This window comes from Ovis aries, chromosome 2 (assembly GCF_016772045.2).
Source record: "Ovis aries strain OAR_USU_Benz2616 breed Rambouillet chromosome 2, ARS-UI_Ramb_v3.0, whole genome shotgun sequence".
Classification (NCBI taxonomy): domain Eukaryota; kingdom Metazoa; phylum Chordata; class Mammalia; order Artiodactyla; family Bovidae; genus Ovis; species Ovis aries.
Window position 1 is genome coordinate 6,609,313 of NC_056055.1, and position 20,810 is coordinate 6,630,122.

Sequence of the window (20,810 nt, forward strand, 5' to 3'; positions counted from 1 at the left end):
AATGGAATATCCTGGTCATATGGTTGTTACGGTTTTAGCTTTTCAAGAAATACATATTTTTTCAAATTAAATGCTTGATGCACATTCTCATCAGCATTGTTTGATAGTTTCATGTGCTTGAAACCTTTGTCAAAACTGGTAAGGCTCACTAAATCACAATGAGATACAACTGTGCAGCTGTTAGAATGGCTAGATTTTTTTTTAATAGTGGTATCTCATTGTGATTTAATTGTATTTTCCTGAGGAATAAAGAGTTTAAGCATCTTTGTATGTACTGGTTTCCATTCTGAGATTTGTTTTGTTGAGGTATTTCTTTAAGTAACTTGCCAATTTTTTAACTGAGTTTTTTGTGTCCTTTTTATATGATTGTAAGGAGTCTTCATATATTATGGATACAAGTCCTTTCTCAGATATATGTTTGACAGTTTCTCCCATTGTATGGCTTGTCTTGTCTTAGTGATATCTTTAGAAGATTTTTTAATCTGTATAAAGTCAAATTTATATATCTTTTTATTTTACTGTTCATGCATTTAATTCCCTATCTAAGATATTTGCCTACTCCAATGTCACAAAGACGTATTTCCTGTTTTCTATTAGAAGGCTAACAGTTTTAGTATTTACACTTGGTTCTAGGATCCATTTTGAGTTAATATGTATATACAGTATGAACTAAGGGTCTGTGCTCATTTCCTCTAGCATATGGCTCTCCAGTTGTTCCAGCACCATTTGTAGAGAAGACTTTTCCTCTGGCAACATTTTGAAAAATCAGTTGTGTACATTTCTGAACTCTGTGCTGCATTGATCTATAGACCTATCCTTTAGCCAGTAATGCACCGTCTTGGTTACTAGTTATAAACCTTGAAAACAGGCAGCATACGTCCTTCAGTTCCATCTTACTTTAATATCGCTTGGCGATTTGAGATTATTTGTGCTTCCATATCAATTTTAAAATCACCTTGTCAATTTCTACCAAAAAAAAACTAAAAGCTTCTGGGATTGTAAGTAGTATTTCATTTAACCTATAGATAATCTGAGGGTATATGGCATCTTTACAATATTGAGTCTTGCAACCCACAAATGTGATATGTTCCTCCATTTGTTAAGGTTTTCTTTAATTTCCTTTTGCAATTTTATGTTGTTTTCACTGAAGAGATCTTTCACACCTTTTTCTAAACTCATTATTAAGTAGTTTAGAGTTTCTTGTACTGTTGCATGGAAGTGTTTTTAAATTTTATTTTCCAATTGTTTGTTGCCTATATATGTAAATACAATTAACGTTCTTATGTTAAACTTTCATTATTCAAGCATTTATTCTAATAGTTGTTTTGGAATATTTTATGATTCTTTTTCTAAACAGTCATGTCATCTGCAAAAAATATTGCGTCATTTTTTCCTTTATAATCTGTGTTTTTATTTCTTTTTCTTGCCATATTGAAATGGCTAAGAACAAAGATGCGTCTGTATTTTATTTTTAGCTGTTTGACTATAAGGATAGGCTTTTTTCTCATATTTATTGTGTTCCTTCAACTTTATGGATTTGCTAGTTCATATATTAAATTTGGTACATTTCAACCATTATTACTTTCATTTTCTAAAGTTATTATTATGTTCTCTCTCTACCTTCTGTGACTCTATATTTAGAACTTTTGATATTGTGCCTTGGATCCCTTAAACACTTTTGCTTTTTTTTTTCAATTTTTCGTGTCTCTCTTCTTCAGTTAGAGAATTTCTATTAATCTGTTTTTAAGACCAATGATTCTTTCCTCTGTTATTTCCATTCTGTTCAGCCCATCCAATGGTTTTTTTTTTTTTAATTACACATCTAGTTTTTTGCTTCTACAAACCTTCATTTGCTGTATGTATAATTTTCCTGCTCATAATTTTTATATTTTCTATTCAGTATAATTATCTTCTTTTTTATCCCATTGAGCACAATTATAGTAGTTATCTTAAGGTTCTTGTTCATCTGGATCACCTTAGGTTGGCCTTCACTGATTGTCTTTTCCCTTGGGAATGGATAAAATTTTCCTGGGTCACCATATGTTAAATAATTTTGGATTTAATTCTAGAAATTATGAATTTATTATATGAAAATTCTTGGATTCTGTTTCTCCAAAGAATTTGGATGTTGTTTTGCAGGCGGTGAACTTGATCAGACTCCAACTGTTTTGCCTGTGCTGAGCAACTGCTTAAATCTCAGTTATTACTATTATTTCTTTCTCCAGCTGAGCTGATTGGAGTCTGCCTTATCCATACCATGGTTCAGTGGCAGTTGGGAATGTGGGCAGAGATAGCACACAGATTACAAGACCTTTCTCTAGGTCTATCCTTTTATTTTGGATCTCGCTCTTACTCCTTGGTAGCATTGACTGATTCGCTGAGTCCTCAGTCCGGTAAAACAGCAGCCTTGGCCCTGGTGTTTCTGTTGGCCTGAGCCACACTAAAACTGTGATCTACCCTCAGGACCAAGTCTGAAACATGGAAAGGTTACCCACGCTGCCTACTGTCTCTAAGTTTCAACTCCTTCCTAAAGCGTACATGCTTTTATTTATTTTCCAGAACCCTCTGCTAGTGGTTTTGTTTACTTTTGCTAGTTTTCTTTTTTTTTTTTTTGTCCAAAATTTGTTGTTGTTATCTGCAAGAGGGTTGGCCTGCTATTTAGTAATACATTATTCTCTTATGCCATTAGGAGAATCTCTACTATATTCAATGATTATCATTTTATGATATAGAATTTATGTTTCTTTGCCCCCCTTTCTCAAAATTAATGTTTGACACAAATATTTTATATAATATCTTATCATCAACACCTTTTTAATATTCTAGAATAATTACTCCCCCTCAAGCTGGACATGTAATAAAATGATTTTTCACTTTTCTATATTTATAAATAGCATTTCAGTGAGCATAATGCTGTATAAAGCCTCTCCTATATTTAGGGTGATTTCCTTAGGGTGAATTCCCAGAAGTGGGTCAAAAGGGTTGGACATTTTTTAAGGCTGTTTTTTATATTGCCAAATTGCTTCCCAAAAGGGTTGTACAAATTTGCACTGCTTGCAACAATTTAGGAAAATGATCATTTCATAAAACCCTTGCCAGCACTGGATATTATTAAACCAAGAAATAACATTTCTATTTCAAGAGATGAAAAATTATAACCAAGAATTTATGAACACATGTACACGTAATATTTTAATGTCAGAGGATAGATTTTTCTGGTTCTATGGCAGAGATGCTAAAATAAAATAGATGTATTACAGAGAGGAAGACTCTGAAAAATGAAACTCTGAGCAAATAATCACAGAGAGTTACAATGAAGGAAGAATTTGGGAAGCATAGAAGAGGAAACTGTTTGTGCAGGAGACTAACAGATGGAAAAAAAAGTCCATGAATGTGTAACAGTTTAGCCCAAACTTATAAAAATACTCCCAGAAAGGATGAGACTTCAAATTTGTCAGTGCATGGTGGGCAAATTTGAAAGAAAACAAGCAGAAATAAAACAAGCTTTTAAAATTGTTTTTGGAACAATAAGGACAAGAAAATGATTGTCTCATTGGATGAAGCAACTGAAACCTTATTACCAGATGAAGGTGGAAAACTAAATTCATTCTGAATCTGTCAGACATGTCACTTATATTGAGAAAAAAAATCTGAAAACTGTGAAGGGAGAATAAAGATATTTCAAAAAGAGTGAGGTTCTACCGCAAGGGGAGGTACTAGGTTGTATTTTGGAGTGCATTCCTCAAGTTCAGTCTCCAAATTAAGGAAATTACTTTTCCAGAGCTAAAATAATATGAAGATATATTTTCAGAATAACAGTTACTTATTCTCTTTAAGGAATCAAGGTAGGCAGAGAAACTTGCAGAATTCTGGAAGGACATATTCTGATTTCAAATAGGTGATGAAGCATGTTTGGAACCTGACTTTGATTCTCAAGGGCAATAGGAACAGTTGGTCAGATTTATATAATGAGTTGTGGGGTCAGAAGTTGGGAGTGCTAGGAGTCATCTTGGGTTCACTGAGAATGAATCATGCCAGGTGAATTGCAGTTCTACTTTGGATAGATGTGTTGCACAGACAGATCAAGGAGATACTATTACATAGATATCTAAATGTCAGCAAGATGTTTGACAAAGCTTCTCATAGGTGCATTACTTTTTACATACTCACCTGGATATTCCATCTTAAGCGCAGGTTCTATGACGACAGGGAATATTTTTGTTTCACCCTCTCTGCGTGCCCACTCCCTGGTATATGATAAGCTCTCAGTAGATATTTACTGAAGTTAGTGAAGTTAGGTTGCTCAGTCGTGTCCGACTCTTTGCAACCCCATGGACTGTAGCCCACCAGGCTCCTCTGTCCATGGATTCTCCAGGCAAAAATCCTGGAGTGGGTTGCCATTTCCTTCTCCAGGTGATCTTCCTGACCCAGGGATCAAACCCAGGTCTCCCGCATTGCAGGCAGGTGCTTTAACCTCTGAGCCAATTTACTGAATGAGCAATATTTCTGTGTTGGTTTGTAAAAGAGGAAATTGTAGTGTGTTCAATAGTATAGTCAGTTTACTCAGTCATATGTTTACAAAAAGTTTTCATTAAAGGATTGATGTCAATTTGTAGAGAGTTCTGTAGCCATGAGCTCTCAAGTTCTATTTTCTGTCTAATTCTCATTGACATTGACGTCCTTGCCTTAAATAAGCAAAAGCCTGGCTTGGAACCCAGGGAATAGCAAGGACCACTGTTAGACTTGCCAATCCATCTCTTGTCTATATTGGCTGTATGGACTTGCCAAAGACAAATAATCCCTGTACACCTCACGTTCCTAATATTTGAAATGAAGATATCAACATCAACTTCATTATACTCTTAAATGTACCATATGATTTTAACTTATATCAACGTCTAGTCTGTAACTTGACATGCTGTAGACACTCAGTAACTCTTCAGTCCTTTTCTTACCTCCTGATCCTTGTCATAGTTATGGAATAGTTAAAACATGAGATCACAGATTTAGGACCAAAAATATCTGAGTCACTAGAAGAAAAGGGCCAAAATATACAGATACAATTTGATAATATGGAATGTTCTTTACTTTGGTTTTAGAAAAATAAAATTTGCAAATACATGATGGGAAATACCAGATTTGTTTGCAGTGCATGTAAACAAAGAAGCAAGGGCATATTGAGTACAGGTCAGCTGCCAATAAAGTGGAAGCAGCCCTGGGCTGCATTATTAGAAATCTCCTGTTCAGACAAGGGGAGGTAATAGTCCATTTTTGCTTGGTGTAGGTCAGAACACATCTGGATTATCATGCCTAGTTCTGGACACAGAAGCTCAAAAAGGAGTTGAGCACACTGGACTATGTTGAAAAGAATCTGACAAAATGAATTTGAAATTTGGGATGCACATCAAAATCAATAAGATTGGAAAACAATGATGTAATACTCAGTGTTATAGAAGTAGTGAAATAATTGCTCCTATATACAGCTGATCAGGGTGAAGTTGGTATAACCTTTCTGGAGAACATCTTGACAATATGGATCAAAAAACCTTTAGCTACGTCAATGCCCTTTGACCCACCAACCAATTCATCTCTTTAATCTCAAGAAAATTCTATACATGGTTGCTTAGAGATGTGTAGTAGGGTTTATCTTTAGGAGTGCATGATGCAATATTATAGTGAAAAATTGGAAATAATATAAAATTTAAACAATAGAGAATTGATTAAAATATAATACATTGATAGAGTAGAATATATATGAGGCATTAAATGATATTGGGGTCAATGTTTAATGACATGCGGTAATGTGATCTATTTTATTTAGCTTTATTTTAATTCCACAAGCAATTTCAATTTATTAAGAAAAAAGGTAAACAAAAAGAAAATCTCAGTATTCAGAGAAAATCTCTGTTAACACTTTGGCCATTATAGGCATGTATATATGTATAGATGATTATATTGAATACATATAAATCTAGGTGCAGGTAGAGATAATGGGACTTCCCTGGTGGCTCAGTGGTAAAGAATCTGCCTGCAGTGCAGGAGCGGCAGTAGACGCAGATTCGATCCTTGGGTCTGGAAGATCGCCTGAAGGAGGGCATAGCAACCCGCTCCCGTATTCTTGCCTGGAAAATCCCATGAACAGAGGAGCCTGGCAGGCTACAGTCCATAGAGTTGCAGAGTCGGACACAACTGAAGCAACTGAGCGTGCGTGCGCATGCACAGACACACACACACACAAAGATCTGTGCATATACACACACATTTGATATATATAATTTATGAAATAGCAAAAATGCCAAGCATATAACTGGATCCCAATATATATTTCTGACATCAGTGAATAAATCAATATATGCTTAGATATTTTGAACAAAACTCACAAGATGTATTCACGTAACAAGACAATAAAATCCAGTTGTAAAAGCATGTGCATAAGAAAGGTAAAAAACCTATAAGTAGGAAAGATCAACGGGTAGTGAATATTTGACTTGGTTATTATTTTCTTCTTTGTGCTTTTTTACTTTTAATTTCTAATTTTCTATAATAAATGTGCATTGAATCTGTAATCTGAAAAATCATAATTTTTGTAAAATGTATCGCATAAAGAATGAAGGTGTTAGTAGGAATATTTTGCTTGGGTGGGAAGATTATAAATGGGCACATGATCAATCTTCCGGCAGCTGAAAAGCCATTGTATGGGGTCATGGAGCAGCCTGAGCCTGTGATTCCAAAGCACTGGACAGAATCTAGAGGGCAAATTATGGGGAATTGCATTCTTGGCCAGCCTTACAAACCCAAATCTGCTCTTTTATCCTGTTGTACCTTTTGGGCCCGCCACTGTATTTAGTCTTTGCCATTTATGAGCTTTTTGACCTTGAGACCTTGAGAAAGTCATCCGCGGTGTCTTTGACTCGATCTCTTTGCCTCTCACACCGGGATAGCAGTACTTCATCCAGTTACTGTGAGATTCAGATGAACTACTATCTGTGGGAAGAAAGTAAAGGGCTGGTATGTAGTATTTACTAGGTGGTAATGAGTGGCACCCCACTCCAGTACTCTTGCCTGGAAAATCCCATGGGCAGAGGAGCCTGCTAGGCTGCAGTCCATGGGGTCTCTAAGAGTCGGACACGACTGAGCGACTTCACTTTCACTTTTCACTTTCATGCATTGGAGAAGGAAATGGCGACCCACTCCAGCATTCTTGCCTGGAGAATCCCAGGGCCGGAGGAGCCTGGTGGGCTGCCGTCTATGGGGTCGCACAGAGTTGGACACGACTGAAGCGACTTAGCGGCAGCAGCAGCAATGCTTTTTAAATATCTTACAGTTTGTTAGTAACGGAACAGCTTTAGAACTTGGATCTCTGGGACACCCCGTTCATCTTTCCATTGCTCAGGGTTGCCATATGGGGACAGATTGAAAGGAGTATGGATATTTTTCTAGGGCTAGACAAGGGAAGTGCTCTGGTTACCTACTGCTGCATAATATACCCAAATTGAGTTCCTTAAGACAACACAATCTTATTATGGTCATAGAATCAAAAATTTATAAACAAAGAGAAGATAGTCTCAGCTTCACAATGATCAAGCTGAAAATACTCAAACACTTGTGGGTGACTCAGATGGCTGGAGGCTAGAATCAACTAGAAGCCTCTCTCACATTTTTCCACCTGGACTAAGATACTTCAAGATGTCTTGAAAGCTGGACTCAGCTGTGACCATTGACTGAAGCACTTAAAATTGGCCTCTCCTTGTGGCCCAGACTTATCACAATGCAGGGGCAGGTTTTCAAAGAGGGAGTAAGTATCTAGAGAATCAGTGTATCAAGAGAGCCAGGCAGAAACTGTCTTGCCTTTTATTATCCAGTCCTAGAAGTTTTTGCAGAGTCAAGTCTCTCTATTAAAAACACATAACTAAGGCAGCCTACATTCAAGAGAGAGACATTAGCCTCTGCCTTTGATAGGGGAGAGGCAGACATCACATTTTCAAAGAGAATGTGGATGGAGAGATTTTGTTATGGATAACTTTGGAACATCCAGCCCCTCCCTCCCCTACCCCCACCCCTAGGAAACAGTGGGATATTCCAGAGACAAAGCTATACTTTCATGGTAAGCTGAGTTAAGCTTAATTAGAAAGCTTCTCCTCCGAAGGCAGTTCTTTAAGCCAAAATCTGGGGATAGATTGAGATTTATCCTTTCTTGGATAGTAGAATAATCACTAGGTCTAGATGATCATATAACACTAAAGGTCAAATGAGGAATAGCTTAAGCTGAAGCAATAAAGACAATCTATTTTTAAAATAAATGTAACTTTTATTACATGTCTTTTTTTTTTTTTACAATGACTAAGCATTAGATGTTCATTGGAGGGAAATTATAAAATGCAGATAAGCAATAATAAGAAAAAATTTTTTTAAATACTCCAAATTTTACTACCCAGGGAAGAACCACCAGAGCACCTTAATGTATTTCTTTCAGTATCTTAGCATGTATGTATATGTGCATATATATGCATATATTTACATATTTTATGTGTATGTGTATTTTAAAACAGAATAGGATCGTTTTGCACTTAGAGTTTTGCCGTATGCTTTTTTAAGCTTGGTCATCACCCTAGATCATGAGCATCTCAGAATTACTTTTACTTTCCTCTTCTTTATTTTTTAAATTAAAATCTATTTATTTTTTATTACACACACTCAGTGGAATTCAGACTAAAAATCAGTAAGTGTATAAATGTACACAAGTAAAATTCCTCTTTGTATTGTCTGTCTGATGGCTCAGACAGTAAAGAACGTGCCTGCAATGCAGGAGACCCAGGTTCAATCCCTAGGTCAGGAAGATCCCCTGGAGAAGGGAATGGGAACCCACTCCAATATTCTTGCATGGAGATTTCCACAGACAGGAGTGAGGAGCCTGGGGGCTATAGTCCATGGGGTCACAAAGAGTTGGACATGACTGAGTGACTAACACTTAAAATTTGATTTATTGTCCATATATCTTTCCATCCAACAATATATCATGAAGAGGTTTGCATGTCAATAAATAGAGGTTTATATCACTGTATTTAATGATCTCATGAAAGTCTGTGTTAGAAATATGCCACCATTTTTAAATAGTCCCCTATAAATGGGCTTCTAAGTTATACACACACACATATATATATATATATTTTAATTTTTTTCCTGAGGGGCTTCCCTGGTAGCTCAGCTGGTAAAGAATTTGCCTGCAATGCAGGAGACCTGGGTTTAATCCCTGGGTTGGGAAGACCCCCTGGAGGAGGGCATGGCAACCCACTCCAGTCTTCTTGCCTGGGGAAACCCCATGGACAGAGGAGCCTGGTGGGCTACAGTCCATAGGTTTGCAAAAAATCAGACACGACTGAGTGGCTAAGCACAGCAAGCACATTTTTCTGAAATTATAAGTAATCATGTTTAATTTTCCTTTACCATAAAGATATTTTTAGCCATAAATATAAATTTTAAAAATTCCAGCATGAGGGGCTTCCCTGGCAGCTCAGTGGGAAAGAATCCACCTGCCAGTGCGGGAGACACGGGTTATATCCCTGGTCCGAGGAGATCCTACGCGCCGTGATACAACTCAGCCCATGCACTCCAGCTGCTGAGGCTGTGCTCGAGAGTCTGAGCTCTGCAGGAGAAGCCGCTGAGATAAGCCCAGGCACTGCAACTCGAGGGAAGCCCCCACCGGCCTCAAGCAGAGAAAAAGCCCGCACAGCTGTGAAGACCCAGCACAGCCAGATGAATAAGTAAAATTTTTAAAAAGTTCAGCCTGAGTCCCAGTCATGCTACAGAATCTTCTCTGTGGGTCAGATAAACCTGGGTTCAAATCCAGGTCCTGCCACTTCCTGGCTGTGTGAATACAGATGAGGAGTGCCGTCTCTCCCAGACTCTGTTTTCACCTTGGAGGACTAGGAGTATGTGTAGTCACCTCTGAGTGAAGTGCCTGGCACTGTGCCTGGCCTGTAGTGGTGCCTGATGACAGGTAGCAGTTGTGGTCAGAGCATCTCCGCGAACATCTGTGGTTTAGCCCTAGAGCTCAGAGCATTTGTGAGCTGTGTGGTTTAGGGGGCATGGGAAGTTTAGCTACTTTTGTCCTCTTCCCACGACTGGTACCATTTGTATTCCTTGGACAGTTGGGGGTCAGATGGGTTTTGCATTTCCAAGCTACATATTTTTCTATCTAGCACAGTTCTGGGCAATCTAAAAATGCAATATCGCTGTCACCAGCTCGAGGAAGACACGGAGTCTGAATAATTTAACATGTCACCACCATCCATCATGATACCAAGAGCGCGGGAGATAGAGTATGGAGGGGTGGGCCTACCAGGGGCTGGCAGAGCAGGTTTGTGGACAGGGCAGCCCAGTGCGAGAAAGCAGATTTGCAGTCAGTTAATTCTCAGGCCCGGGAAAGACTGTTCATGCTAACAACTGCTCCAGCCTTTTCCATAATTTGGCTTTCAAATTGTTCAGATGCCCTGGTTTGTTCCAGAGGAAACCTGGAGTCAGGTCTCTCTTTGCCACCAAATATTTATGTCATTTTAGAAAGAAGCCTCTAAAAACTTCTGAATGTCTCAGTTTATTTGTCAGCAAATTTGAGATAATTCCCATGCAGAGAGCTCAGCATCTGCTTGGAATATTTGAATTGCTTCCTTATCCAAAAGGAAATGTCAAGAAGTTGGGAAGTTTTGTCCGTTTTATTCATTGCTTTTCCCCCCTCAGTGCTCAGAACAGTGTTTGCTACAGAGTGGGCACTTAGTAAGTGTGGAATGAATGAATACACAAATGGGTGTTGTGATTATTTGAGGTGACCACTGGGTCAAGGACAGACTGACAGATCACACCCTGTAACCTCAAACTCTGGGTCCAGGACTCAAGGTGCCTGAGCCTGGCTCTTTTCTTGCGGCTCTGTGACGTCTCTAGGTGGCACCAGTGGTTAAGGACCCACCTGCCAGTGGACGAGACGTAAGAGACGGGGGTTTGATCCCTGGATTGGGAAGATCTGGAGGAGGGCGTGGCAACCCACCCCAGTATTCTTGCCTGGAGAATCCCATGGACAGAGGAGCCTGGCAGGCTGCAGTCCACACGGTCACAGAGAGTCAGACGCGACTGAGCGACTGGGCCCGAGCACTGGGATGCCTCCACTCTGCGCTCACAGTTCCCCATCCCGTGGTTTCATCACGAGTCATGTGATGTTATAGAGAAAACAGAGGGTACGTCTCTCTCCCCTTTTTTTTTTAACATTTTATTTATTGAGGTAAAATTCATGTAACATAAAATTAATGATTAACTAAAGGTGTGTAATTCATGGCCATTTAATACATTCCCAGGGTTGGGCAACTGTCACCTCTGTTTAGTTCTGAGACATTTGCAATGTATCAAAAGGAAACCCCACGCTCATTAGCAAAAACTCCCTGTTCCTCTCTTCTCTCTGCCCAGCCCTGGCCATCACTATTTTCTGTCTCTATGTGTTTACTTATTTCAGATGTTTTGTCTAGCCTTTTTATGTCTGGTTTCTTTCACTTGGCAAAATGTTTTGCTAAGTTACAAAATGTTGCACACGAGGTCCACCCATGTGACATGTCGACATTCCTTTGTGTGGCTCAATAGTATTCCGTTGTATGAATATACTGTATTTGTTTATCTGTCCATCAGCTGATGGATATTTGGGTTGTTTCCACTGTAGGCTATGGTAAAGGTGCTGCTATGAATATTCATGTACCAGTGTTTAATTGAATGCCCTCTCCAGTTCTTTCAGATATGCCTAGGGGCAGAGTTCCTGGATCATGTGGTAGTCTGGTATGTTTAACGTCTTGAGGGGCTAAAGGATAAACTGTTTCCCACAGTTTTTGCACCATTGTGCGTTCCCACTAGCAATCTATTCAGGTTCCAATTTCTCTATATCCTTTTCCAGCACCCATTATTTTCTCATTAATTCGACTGTGACCGGCTTAGTGCATGTGAAGTGGTATCTACCTCACTGTGCCTTTGGTCTGCATTCCCCTGATGACTAAGGGATGTTTTTCTTGTTTCGGCTGTGCCGGGTCTTGGCTGCTGTGCCAAGGCTTTCTGTAAGCGGAGAGTGGGGGCTGCCCCCTAGTAATGCTGCGTGGGCCTCTCGTTGCGGTGGCTTCTCTCACTGCGAGCATGGGCTCTGGGGTGCTCGGGGTTAGTAGCTGTGCGCACTGGCTTAATTGCCCCGGGGCATGTAGAATCTTCTTGGACCAGGGATTGAACTCATGTCCCCTGCACTGACAGGTGGATTCTCAACCACTAGACCACCAAAGAGGCTGAATCAGACAGAAGCCAGGTTCAGAGCTTGTCATTTGCATGATCTTAGATAAGCAGTGCTGAGGTTCTAAAGGTTGGTTTGTTAGTTGCTCAGTCATGTCCGACTCTTTGAGACCCCATGGACTGTAGCTCACCAGGCTCCTCTTCCATGGGATTCTCCAGGCAAGAATACCGTTTTCTTCTCCAGGGGATCCTCCTGACTCAGGGATCGAACCTGGGTCTCCTGCACAGCAGGCAGATTCTTTACCGTCTGAGGTTGCCCCTCGGTAAAATGGATCCTTACCTTTCAGACGCTGTGTGAAGTGTGGATGGGTTATTTTATAGAAGGTGCCAGGGCAGTGCTTATCCTGCCACGGGAGGTGCTTTGACGGTCTTCTTCATGCTCCATCCCGGGCCACTCGGGACCAGGAAGACCAGGGGCCTGAGGGACGAGGCGGAGGAACTGCTGTCTCCACTCCTTCCCTCTCACCAGCCTCTGACCGATCTCACTTTCTCTCAGCCCCTAAATAGAAATACTTGCACAGCCCTGTATAATTAATGGCTGCACTTTGGTTCACTGTATCACCAATTTCATATTAAAATGCTAGCAGAGGGGGCCCTTTTCGATTCGTCTGAATCATCTCCAAGGCTGTCTGTAATTGGCCTGTGGCCCCTTGCAGCTTCTCTGGACACTTGGCGGCTATATGCCTTGGGTGGCTGCCACCTTCTTACAATGTCACAGAAGGCAGGGAGTCAGCCCTCCCACCCAGGGGCATCTCCATTTCGTCTCCTGAGCTCAGGCCAGCACTGAATTAATGAGTGTGCCCTTACTCGCGCTTCTTTGGTCTTTGTGCTAACTGTTTATACACAGCCGATCATTTTCCTCATAATGACCGTGGGAGCTGAGAGTTCCTGTCCCATTTTTTTAGAGAAGAATACAGAGAGGTTTGGTGGCTTCCGCAAGCCTCCCCTCCCAGCTCATCACTGGAGTGTAGAGTTAGAACTCATATCTGACTCCAGTGCACTAATGTCTTTGTACAGACATGCGTTGCCTCTCATGACTCATAGATTAAACCAATCTAGAAACCTACTTGCCTTTCAGTGCCTGAGGGTAGAGACAATGACTGTTGTCTTTTAATGGGATCTGAGCCACACCATTTCTCATTCAAGTCTCATTAAAAGAAAAAAAAAAAAACAAAACGATGAAGCACCTTAGTGGGGCCAATGGCTTATTCATATCTCCAGATTCGGGCCCTTAATTATACTCTGGAATAAGTGTCATTTAAGTGCCCCAGGATGTGCTGTCTGATATGATGGGTGCTTGAAATGTGGCTCGTCTGGTTGAGATGTGCTGTGAGCATACACTGGATTTTGAACACTTGTGAAAGTTATATAAAAAATTTCAAGAACACTGGAGTTGGCATCCATTCCCATCTCCCAGGGATCTTCCTGACCCAGGCATCGAACTCTGGTCTGCCTGCATTGCCGGCTGATTCTTTACCATTTGAGCCATCAGGGAAGCCCAGCAGAAGCAAGTGTGTGTGGCTCAGATGCTCAGTCATGCCCGACTCTTTGCAACCTCATGGACTGTAGCCCGCCAGGCTCCTCTGTCCATGGGATTCTCCAGGCAAGGATATTGGAGTGGGGTGCTATTTCCTCCTCCAGGGGATCTTCCCAACCCAGGGATCGAACCTGTGTCTCTTATGTCTCCTGCATTGGCAGGCGGATTCTTTACCAGTAGCACCATCTAGGAAGCCCAGTGATAATTTTATGGAAATAAGAAGTTAAGATGATATTTTGAATATATTGGTCAACTCAAATATATTCTGAAAATTAATTTTATCTGGTTTTTTTTTTTACTTTTTTCATGTGGCTAATAGAACATTTAAAGTTGCGTGTGTGGCTCGTGTTATATTTGGCGAGGAGGCAGGTTGATGGAGAGGCAGGCTCTCTTGGAGTCAGCTCCTATTCTGAACATGGTACCTTGATACCTACAGGAGGGAGGTGAGGGTCAGGGGTGTGGGAACAGAGCGGGGTCCTGGAGAAGCCAGGAGCATGGTCTCAGAGTCTGTGGACATGTGGAATGAGGGAGCTGTAGGATCTACATGAGCCTCACCGGAGTTCCTGCCCATAGTACAGATGCTGAGGTTCCACACAGGAGCTGTAAAACGAGTAAAACGTGCTCTGATGCTGGGGCAAGTGACAGCCCTGCTCATCCTCAGAGGCCAGATCGCCAAGTGTTGCTTCCTCTGTGCACACCACACACACACACACACATAAACACACCCCACACATGCACACACACACCTGCATATACCACACACTTACACATACACACACTCACATGCACACACTCACATGTGCAGCACACACATGTACACACTCATACGCATGCACACTCCACACACACACACTTATGCATACCACACACACCATACACACATACACACCACACACACACATGCACACACATGCACAGCACACAAATGTACACACAGGCATGCACACTCCACACACACATGTGCATACTGCGCACACCACACTCATGCACACACACGCATACCACACACATGCACACACTCACACGCACAGCACACACATGTACGCACTCACATGCATGCACACTCCACACACGTGCACGCATACTGCACACACCACACACATGCACACTCATACATGCACACACCACACACACTCACGTGCATGCACACACCATACACACATGCACACACCACACACATGCACACTCATACATGCACACACCACACACACTCACATGCATGCACACACCATACACACATGCACACACCACACTCACATGCATGCACGCACATACATGCACACACCACACACATGCACACCACACGCACACTCGTGCACACACATGCATGCCACACATGTACACACGTGCACAGCAAACACATGTGTACACATACATGTGCACACACATGCACACACCGCACACACATACACACACTCACACATACTTCCCCACATTAGGTTAGCCGTGAGGCAGGCTTTGCAGGCAGACCTCATTTCTTTCCAGCTCCCTCACTCAGCACCTCTCATCACCTCTCTGAGGAATGGCTTATTCATCTGCAAAACAAGGTTCGTAATGCTTTCCTTACAAGGATGACTGTGGACATTAAATGAAGTCTTTACTTATATTTTATTGTACATCAGCCTAGGGACCAGGGGAAGAGATGGCAGCCACCAGCTGGATTTGAATTGTGGGTCTGCAACTTCCCAGCTGTGTGACCCTGGGCAGATTACTAAATTTCCTCCTGCCTTCATTTCTTCATCCGTTAAAATGGGAAGGAAAGTATTCACCTACTTCCTGCTGCTGCTGCTGCTAAGTCGCTTCAGTCATGTCCGACTCTGTGCGACCCCATAGATGGCAGCCCACCAGGCTCTGCCGCCCCTGGGATTCTCCAGGCAAGAACACTGGCGTGGGTTGCCATTTCCCTCTCCAGTGCGTGAAAGTGAAAGTGAAGTCGCTCAGTCATGTCTGACTCTTCGCGACCCCATGGACTACAGCCTACCAGGCTCCTCCCTCCATGGGATTTTCCAGGCGAGAGTACTGGAGTGGGGTGCCATTGTCTTCTCTGACCTACTTCCTAGGGTTATTGCAAAGATTAAACAAGGCAATGCAAGCCAAGGGTTTGGAACTGTGCTCGGCAGAGAGCCAACACTATGGAAGGGTTAGCTTTTCTTATAATAGTGTCCTATCGCCTGGTGACTGTCCCAGCCTCCACTTCCCACTGCCCCCATCACAGCTAGACTGTCCCAGTATGAGAGACTCCTGTCTGAAGCCTGTCTGCCCCATTCACCATAACATGCCGTTTGTTTGGGAAAGGAGGGAAGGTGAGAAAGAGGAGAAGAGAGAAAGGGAGAGAGGGTTTAGCTGGGATGGTTAAAACTACTGCAGTGGCATTAAAGGGCACGGGGTAGACTCCTGACAGGCAAATCCCTCCCTTTTTCTCTGCTGCCCGGACACAGCAGGAAGCATGACAGATGCTTCCTGTCCATAAGGCAGCTATTTCATCTCATGCCCTCATTTTCCCCTTGGCCAAACATTATGTGTGGGTGAACCAAAGACCCCCTCTCTCTCTCCCTACTTCCAGCTCTCTGCCTCTCTCCCTCCCTTCCTCCTTCCTTCCTTCTTCCCTTTTCTATAACAGTAAAATATTTTAATGGCAATTTTAAAAGCCTACTGGCCTCCGAGACCTCTGTTCTTCCACTGCTTCCAGAATCTCCATGGGGCGTCTGCCAACTCCATTTCAAAAAAGAGCCCTTACGTGGGGGAATTGCAACTGGTTGACTCTGGCGTCCCCAGCTGTCTTCAGGTCGAGCTCTTAGTTGCTGGGAATTGAGGGGATTTGTGCTAAGGGGCAGGGGCAAAGCCCCTTCAGCCCGTCGTGGCTGAAGACGCGCGGGGACAGTGATCAGATGTTGTTGTCCCTTCCTTTCCTCCGTGCATTGCAACACACTGCCTCCAGGAAGGAGCAGGACACGTATTCTTTTTTGTTCCCATTTTACAGAGTGTTACACTGAGAGGCGATGCGACAGTGGTTAAAACCTTGAGCTTGTCCATCGGTCACACCCGTGTCCCAAGTCTGACTTCGCTCCCTGTTCGCAAATCACTTTCCTTTTCTGGACCTTGGTTCTTTCATCTGCCAAGTGGGTGTCGTGAAGCTTCCTTCCCTCCCAAGAGGGCTTTGAATTTGGGGTGAGATGATGGCTGCAAAGCTCATCACACAGCGCTTGACACCTCGTGCTTAAGGGACAGTCTGCGTTCCCTCTTGAACCTTCCTTGACATCCCAGATTAAGCTCTGGGATGCTCAGTGCGGCACTCAGGGGCTTCCCCTGGGGGACACCAGCAGACCCTGCCCTGTCAGCACTCTGCTGCAGCGCCTCTTCTTCCCGCCCACACTCCCCTCCCCCGCCAGGGATGCTCCAGCTCTTACCCCTCCTCCCACATCCAGTTTCTGCTCCTGAAGCCCATCCATCCTTGCAGCCCTGCCCTAAATCTGCCCCCTGCCCATAAAGCCTTCCCAGGTCCCCCGTGTTGGGATGAATTGCTCTCTCCTGTATTCCCAGCATCTCACTCTGTGGGAAACATGGCCATGAATTAGGTTAAAGGCTCCTTAGGATCCCATTCGTCCCCATGACTCGCTTACGATCCCCTGGCTGGCAAGGACCGGGCGGTATCTCTCTCTGTTTCCCCTGTGTCTGGCTCTGGGCCTGGCGTAGAGTAAGCACTGGACTGAAATGTGTGTGTGAAATTAAGTCACCTGGAATGGTTTTTTAGAGGCAGATCCATCATAGAAAGCAACAGTGAGTGCACCTATCAATTACTTGGTCCTCACCTAGGACCAGGGAGTTTACCCATTGTAACCTCCTTTCATCTTCAAAGCAGCCCCACAAGATTAATAACTTTTCCCCTACTTTAGAAAGAAAGGACCCAGGACTCAGAAAAGGGACACATCTCCTCAAGGTCATACAGCCCCAAGGCTGCCAAGCTGTGGTGAGAACCCAGGCCCGCATCGCTGCAGAGCCTGAACTCCTTCCATAAATCATGCCAACTCCTGGGTCACTTGGGGGTGGGGTTGCTGGTCTTTGGGATGGATGGGGGATTTCACAAGCTTCTGGAGGCCTGCAGTGACTGATGGATGGTGCTTCTTGCACAGGGGGCATCAGCTTTGGGAGAACCAAGGGGACGTCCGGGTCAGAGGCAGACGATGAAACGCAGCTGACATTCTACACGGAGCAGTACCGCAGCCGTCGCCGCAGCAAAGGTAACAGAATCCGGGAGAAGGTTCCCAAACCAGGGTTTGTAGGAGGGAAATCTGGGAAGCAGCTTTTGTGCTTCATGACAGACTCTAAATCTTCTTCTTCAGCCTGGTCCTGGTCCAGTTAACCCTGAACCTGGTGTCCGATACCCTGTCTATGCATTCTCTATTTCTCTCTGTCTTGCCCTATTTCTCAGAGGATTCAGAGATGGTTTTGTAAGTTTATGCATTTTTTTAATCCATCACAATAAAAAATCAAATTGAAAGGAAAATCAGAGTAAGGAAAATGGTTCAAACTCAGCTTAGATGTATGCACGGTAATCCGTGCCGTGCTGTGCTGTGTATTCTAAGAAGGGGCTGACAGCTTAACTCGGAGATTCTTAGCAACCAAAGTGCAAAATGAAACATGCTCAGCAGTAAAATGCACAGAGTCTAAGCGGGTAAAACCAGCATTGGCCCGGAGATCCTATTTACCTGATATAGAAACCAGACGGAGTTCTCCTGTTGGTTCCTGTAAACAGGACTCCCTGGGACTCTCTAGACAATGTTTTGTGTTTTCTACAGAGAGAATCGGTATTGATGCTTGAATGCATAATTTTTTTCTCACGATGACACTCAATGTAAGAAGACATGAAAATGCTGAGGCAGGACCCTGTTACAGGGCTAAGACCGTGGCTGAGGTCCACGGCTCAGTGTGCTAACGTGTGCTCTCACTGTGTGTGAGATGTGCAGATTTCACTGTGGTAAGATGTCCTCTGAGGTCCACCCACGGCTCACTGTGGTAAAATATGCTCTGAAATAGAGCACATCTCAGGCCGTCAGCTGGGAATATAATTCCTCAATCATGAGTGCTTTTTAAGGACAACAAAGTAACAAGTTCAAGATTGTAACCTTGGAGGGAATTTAGGGTGCAAGCATGTATTCCCAGCAAGTGATTAAGGGCATGTCCATGAGCTTGCACCACGCCCTGGAGAGAATAGAGGTTCCCTCGTGAACATGACGGCAGCTAATCTAGGTATGTGGCCATCTATACTCCCGAGTCCCCCAATTGCATAAAAGGATTCCGTCCATGCATGATGGACAGTCAGAGGGCACAGATCATGTTGGTTCTCTGGGTGCCTTGAGCCTTGGGCAAGTTACCTACCTATCGTATCCCTCAGTTTTCTCCTCTGTGTAATGGGCCTTGGAACTGCCTCATAGATTTGGAGATGAATTTTCTTCTGTTGCATTAAAAAAGTATCATGGTGCCCGGTATGTGCTAAGGGAAAATAGTTCAGTTCATTTCAGCCGCTCAGTTGTGTCCGACTCTTTGCGATCCCATGAACTGCAGTACACCAGGCCTCCCTGTCCATCACCAACTCCCGGAGTCTACCCAAACTCACATCCATTGAGTCAGTGATGCCATCCAACCATGTCATCCTCTGTCATCCCCTTCTCCTCCTGCCTTCAATCTTCCCCAGCATCAGGGTCGGAATTTTCAAGTGAGCCAGCTTTTCACATCAGGTGGCCAAAGTATTGGAGTTTCAGCTTCAGCATCAGTCCTTCCAATGATCACACAGGACTGATCTCCTTTAGGATGGACTGGTTGGATCGCCTTGCAGTCCAAGGGACTCTCAAGAGTCTTCTCCAACACCACAGTTCAAAAGTATCAATTCTTCGGCACTCAGCTTTCTTCACAGTCCAACTCTCACATTCGTACATGACTACTGGAAAAACCATAGCCTTGACTAGATGGACCTTTGTTGAAAAAGTAACATCTCTGCTTTTTAATATGCTGTCTAGGCTGGTCATAACTTTCCTTCCAAGGAGTAAGAATATTTTAATTTCATAGCTGCAGTCACCATCTGCAGTGATTTTGGAGCCCAGAAAAATAAAGTCAACCACTGTTTCCACTGTTTCCCATCTATTTCCCATGACGTGATGGGACCGGATGCCATAATCTTCGTTTTCTGAATGTTGAGCTTTAGGCGAACTTTTTCAGTCTCCACTTTCACTTTGATCAAGAGGTTCTTTAGTTCTTCTTCACTTTTTGCCTTAAGGGTGGTATCATCTTCATATCTGAGGTTATTGATATTTCTCCCACAGTCTTGATTCCAGCTTGTGCTTCTTCCAGCCCAGCGTTTCTTGTGATGTACTCTGCATAGAAGTTAAATAAGTAGGGTGACAATATACAGCCTTGACGTACTCCTTTTCCTATTTGGAACCAGTCTGTTGTTCCATGTCCACTTCTAACTGTTGCTTCCTGACCTGCATACAGGTTTCTCAAGAGGCAGGTCAGGTGGTCTGGTATTCCCATCTCTTTCAGAATTGTCCAGTTTATTGTGATCCACACAGTCAAAGGCTTTGACATAGTCAATAAAGCAGAAATAGATGTTTTTCTGGAACTCTCTTGCTTTTTCGATGATCCAGCGGGTGTTGGCAATTTGATCTCTGGTTCCTCTGTCTTTTCTAAAACCAGCTTGAACATCTGGAAGTTCACAGTTCACCTATTTCTGAAGCCTGGCTTGGAGAATTTTGAGCATTACTTTACTAGCGTGTGAGATGAGTGCAATTGTGCAGTAGTTTGAGCATTCTTTGGCATTGCCTTTCTTTGGGATTGGAATGAAAACTGACCTTTTCCAGTCCTGTGGCCACTGCTGAGCTTTCCAAATTTGCTGACATATTGAGTGCAGCACTTTCATAGCATCATCCTTTAGGATTTGAAATAGCTCAACTAGAATTCCATCACCTCCACT

General features: G+C 43.0%; 1 protein-coding gene across 3 annotated transcripts in view; it reads left to right on the plus strand.

The window, feature by feature from the left end:
- Positions 1-20,810, plus strand: part of ASTN2 (astrotactin 2) — a 1,032,871-nt gene that overhangs the window by 336,907 nt on the left and 675,154 nt on the right. For all 3 annotated transcript variants that reach the window (XM_042242803.2, XM_027964073.3, XM_060410801.1), the window contains one exon: positions 17,974-18,081. In XM_042242803.2, the coding sequence (XP_042098737.1) occupies positions 17,974-18,081 (108 nt within the window). The remainder of the gene's footprint in view (positions 1-17,973; positions 18,082-20,810) is intronic.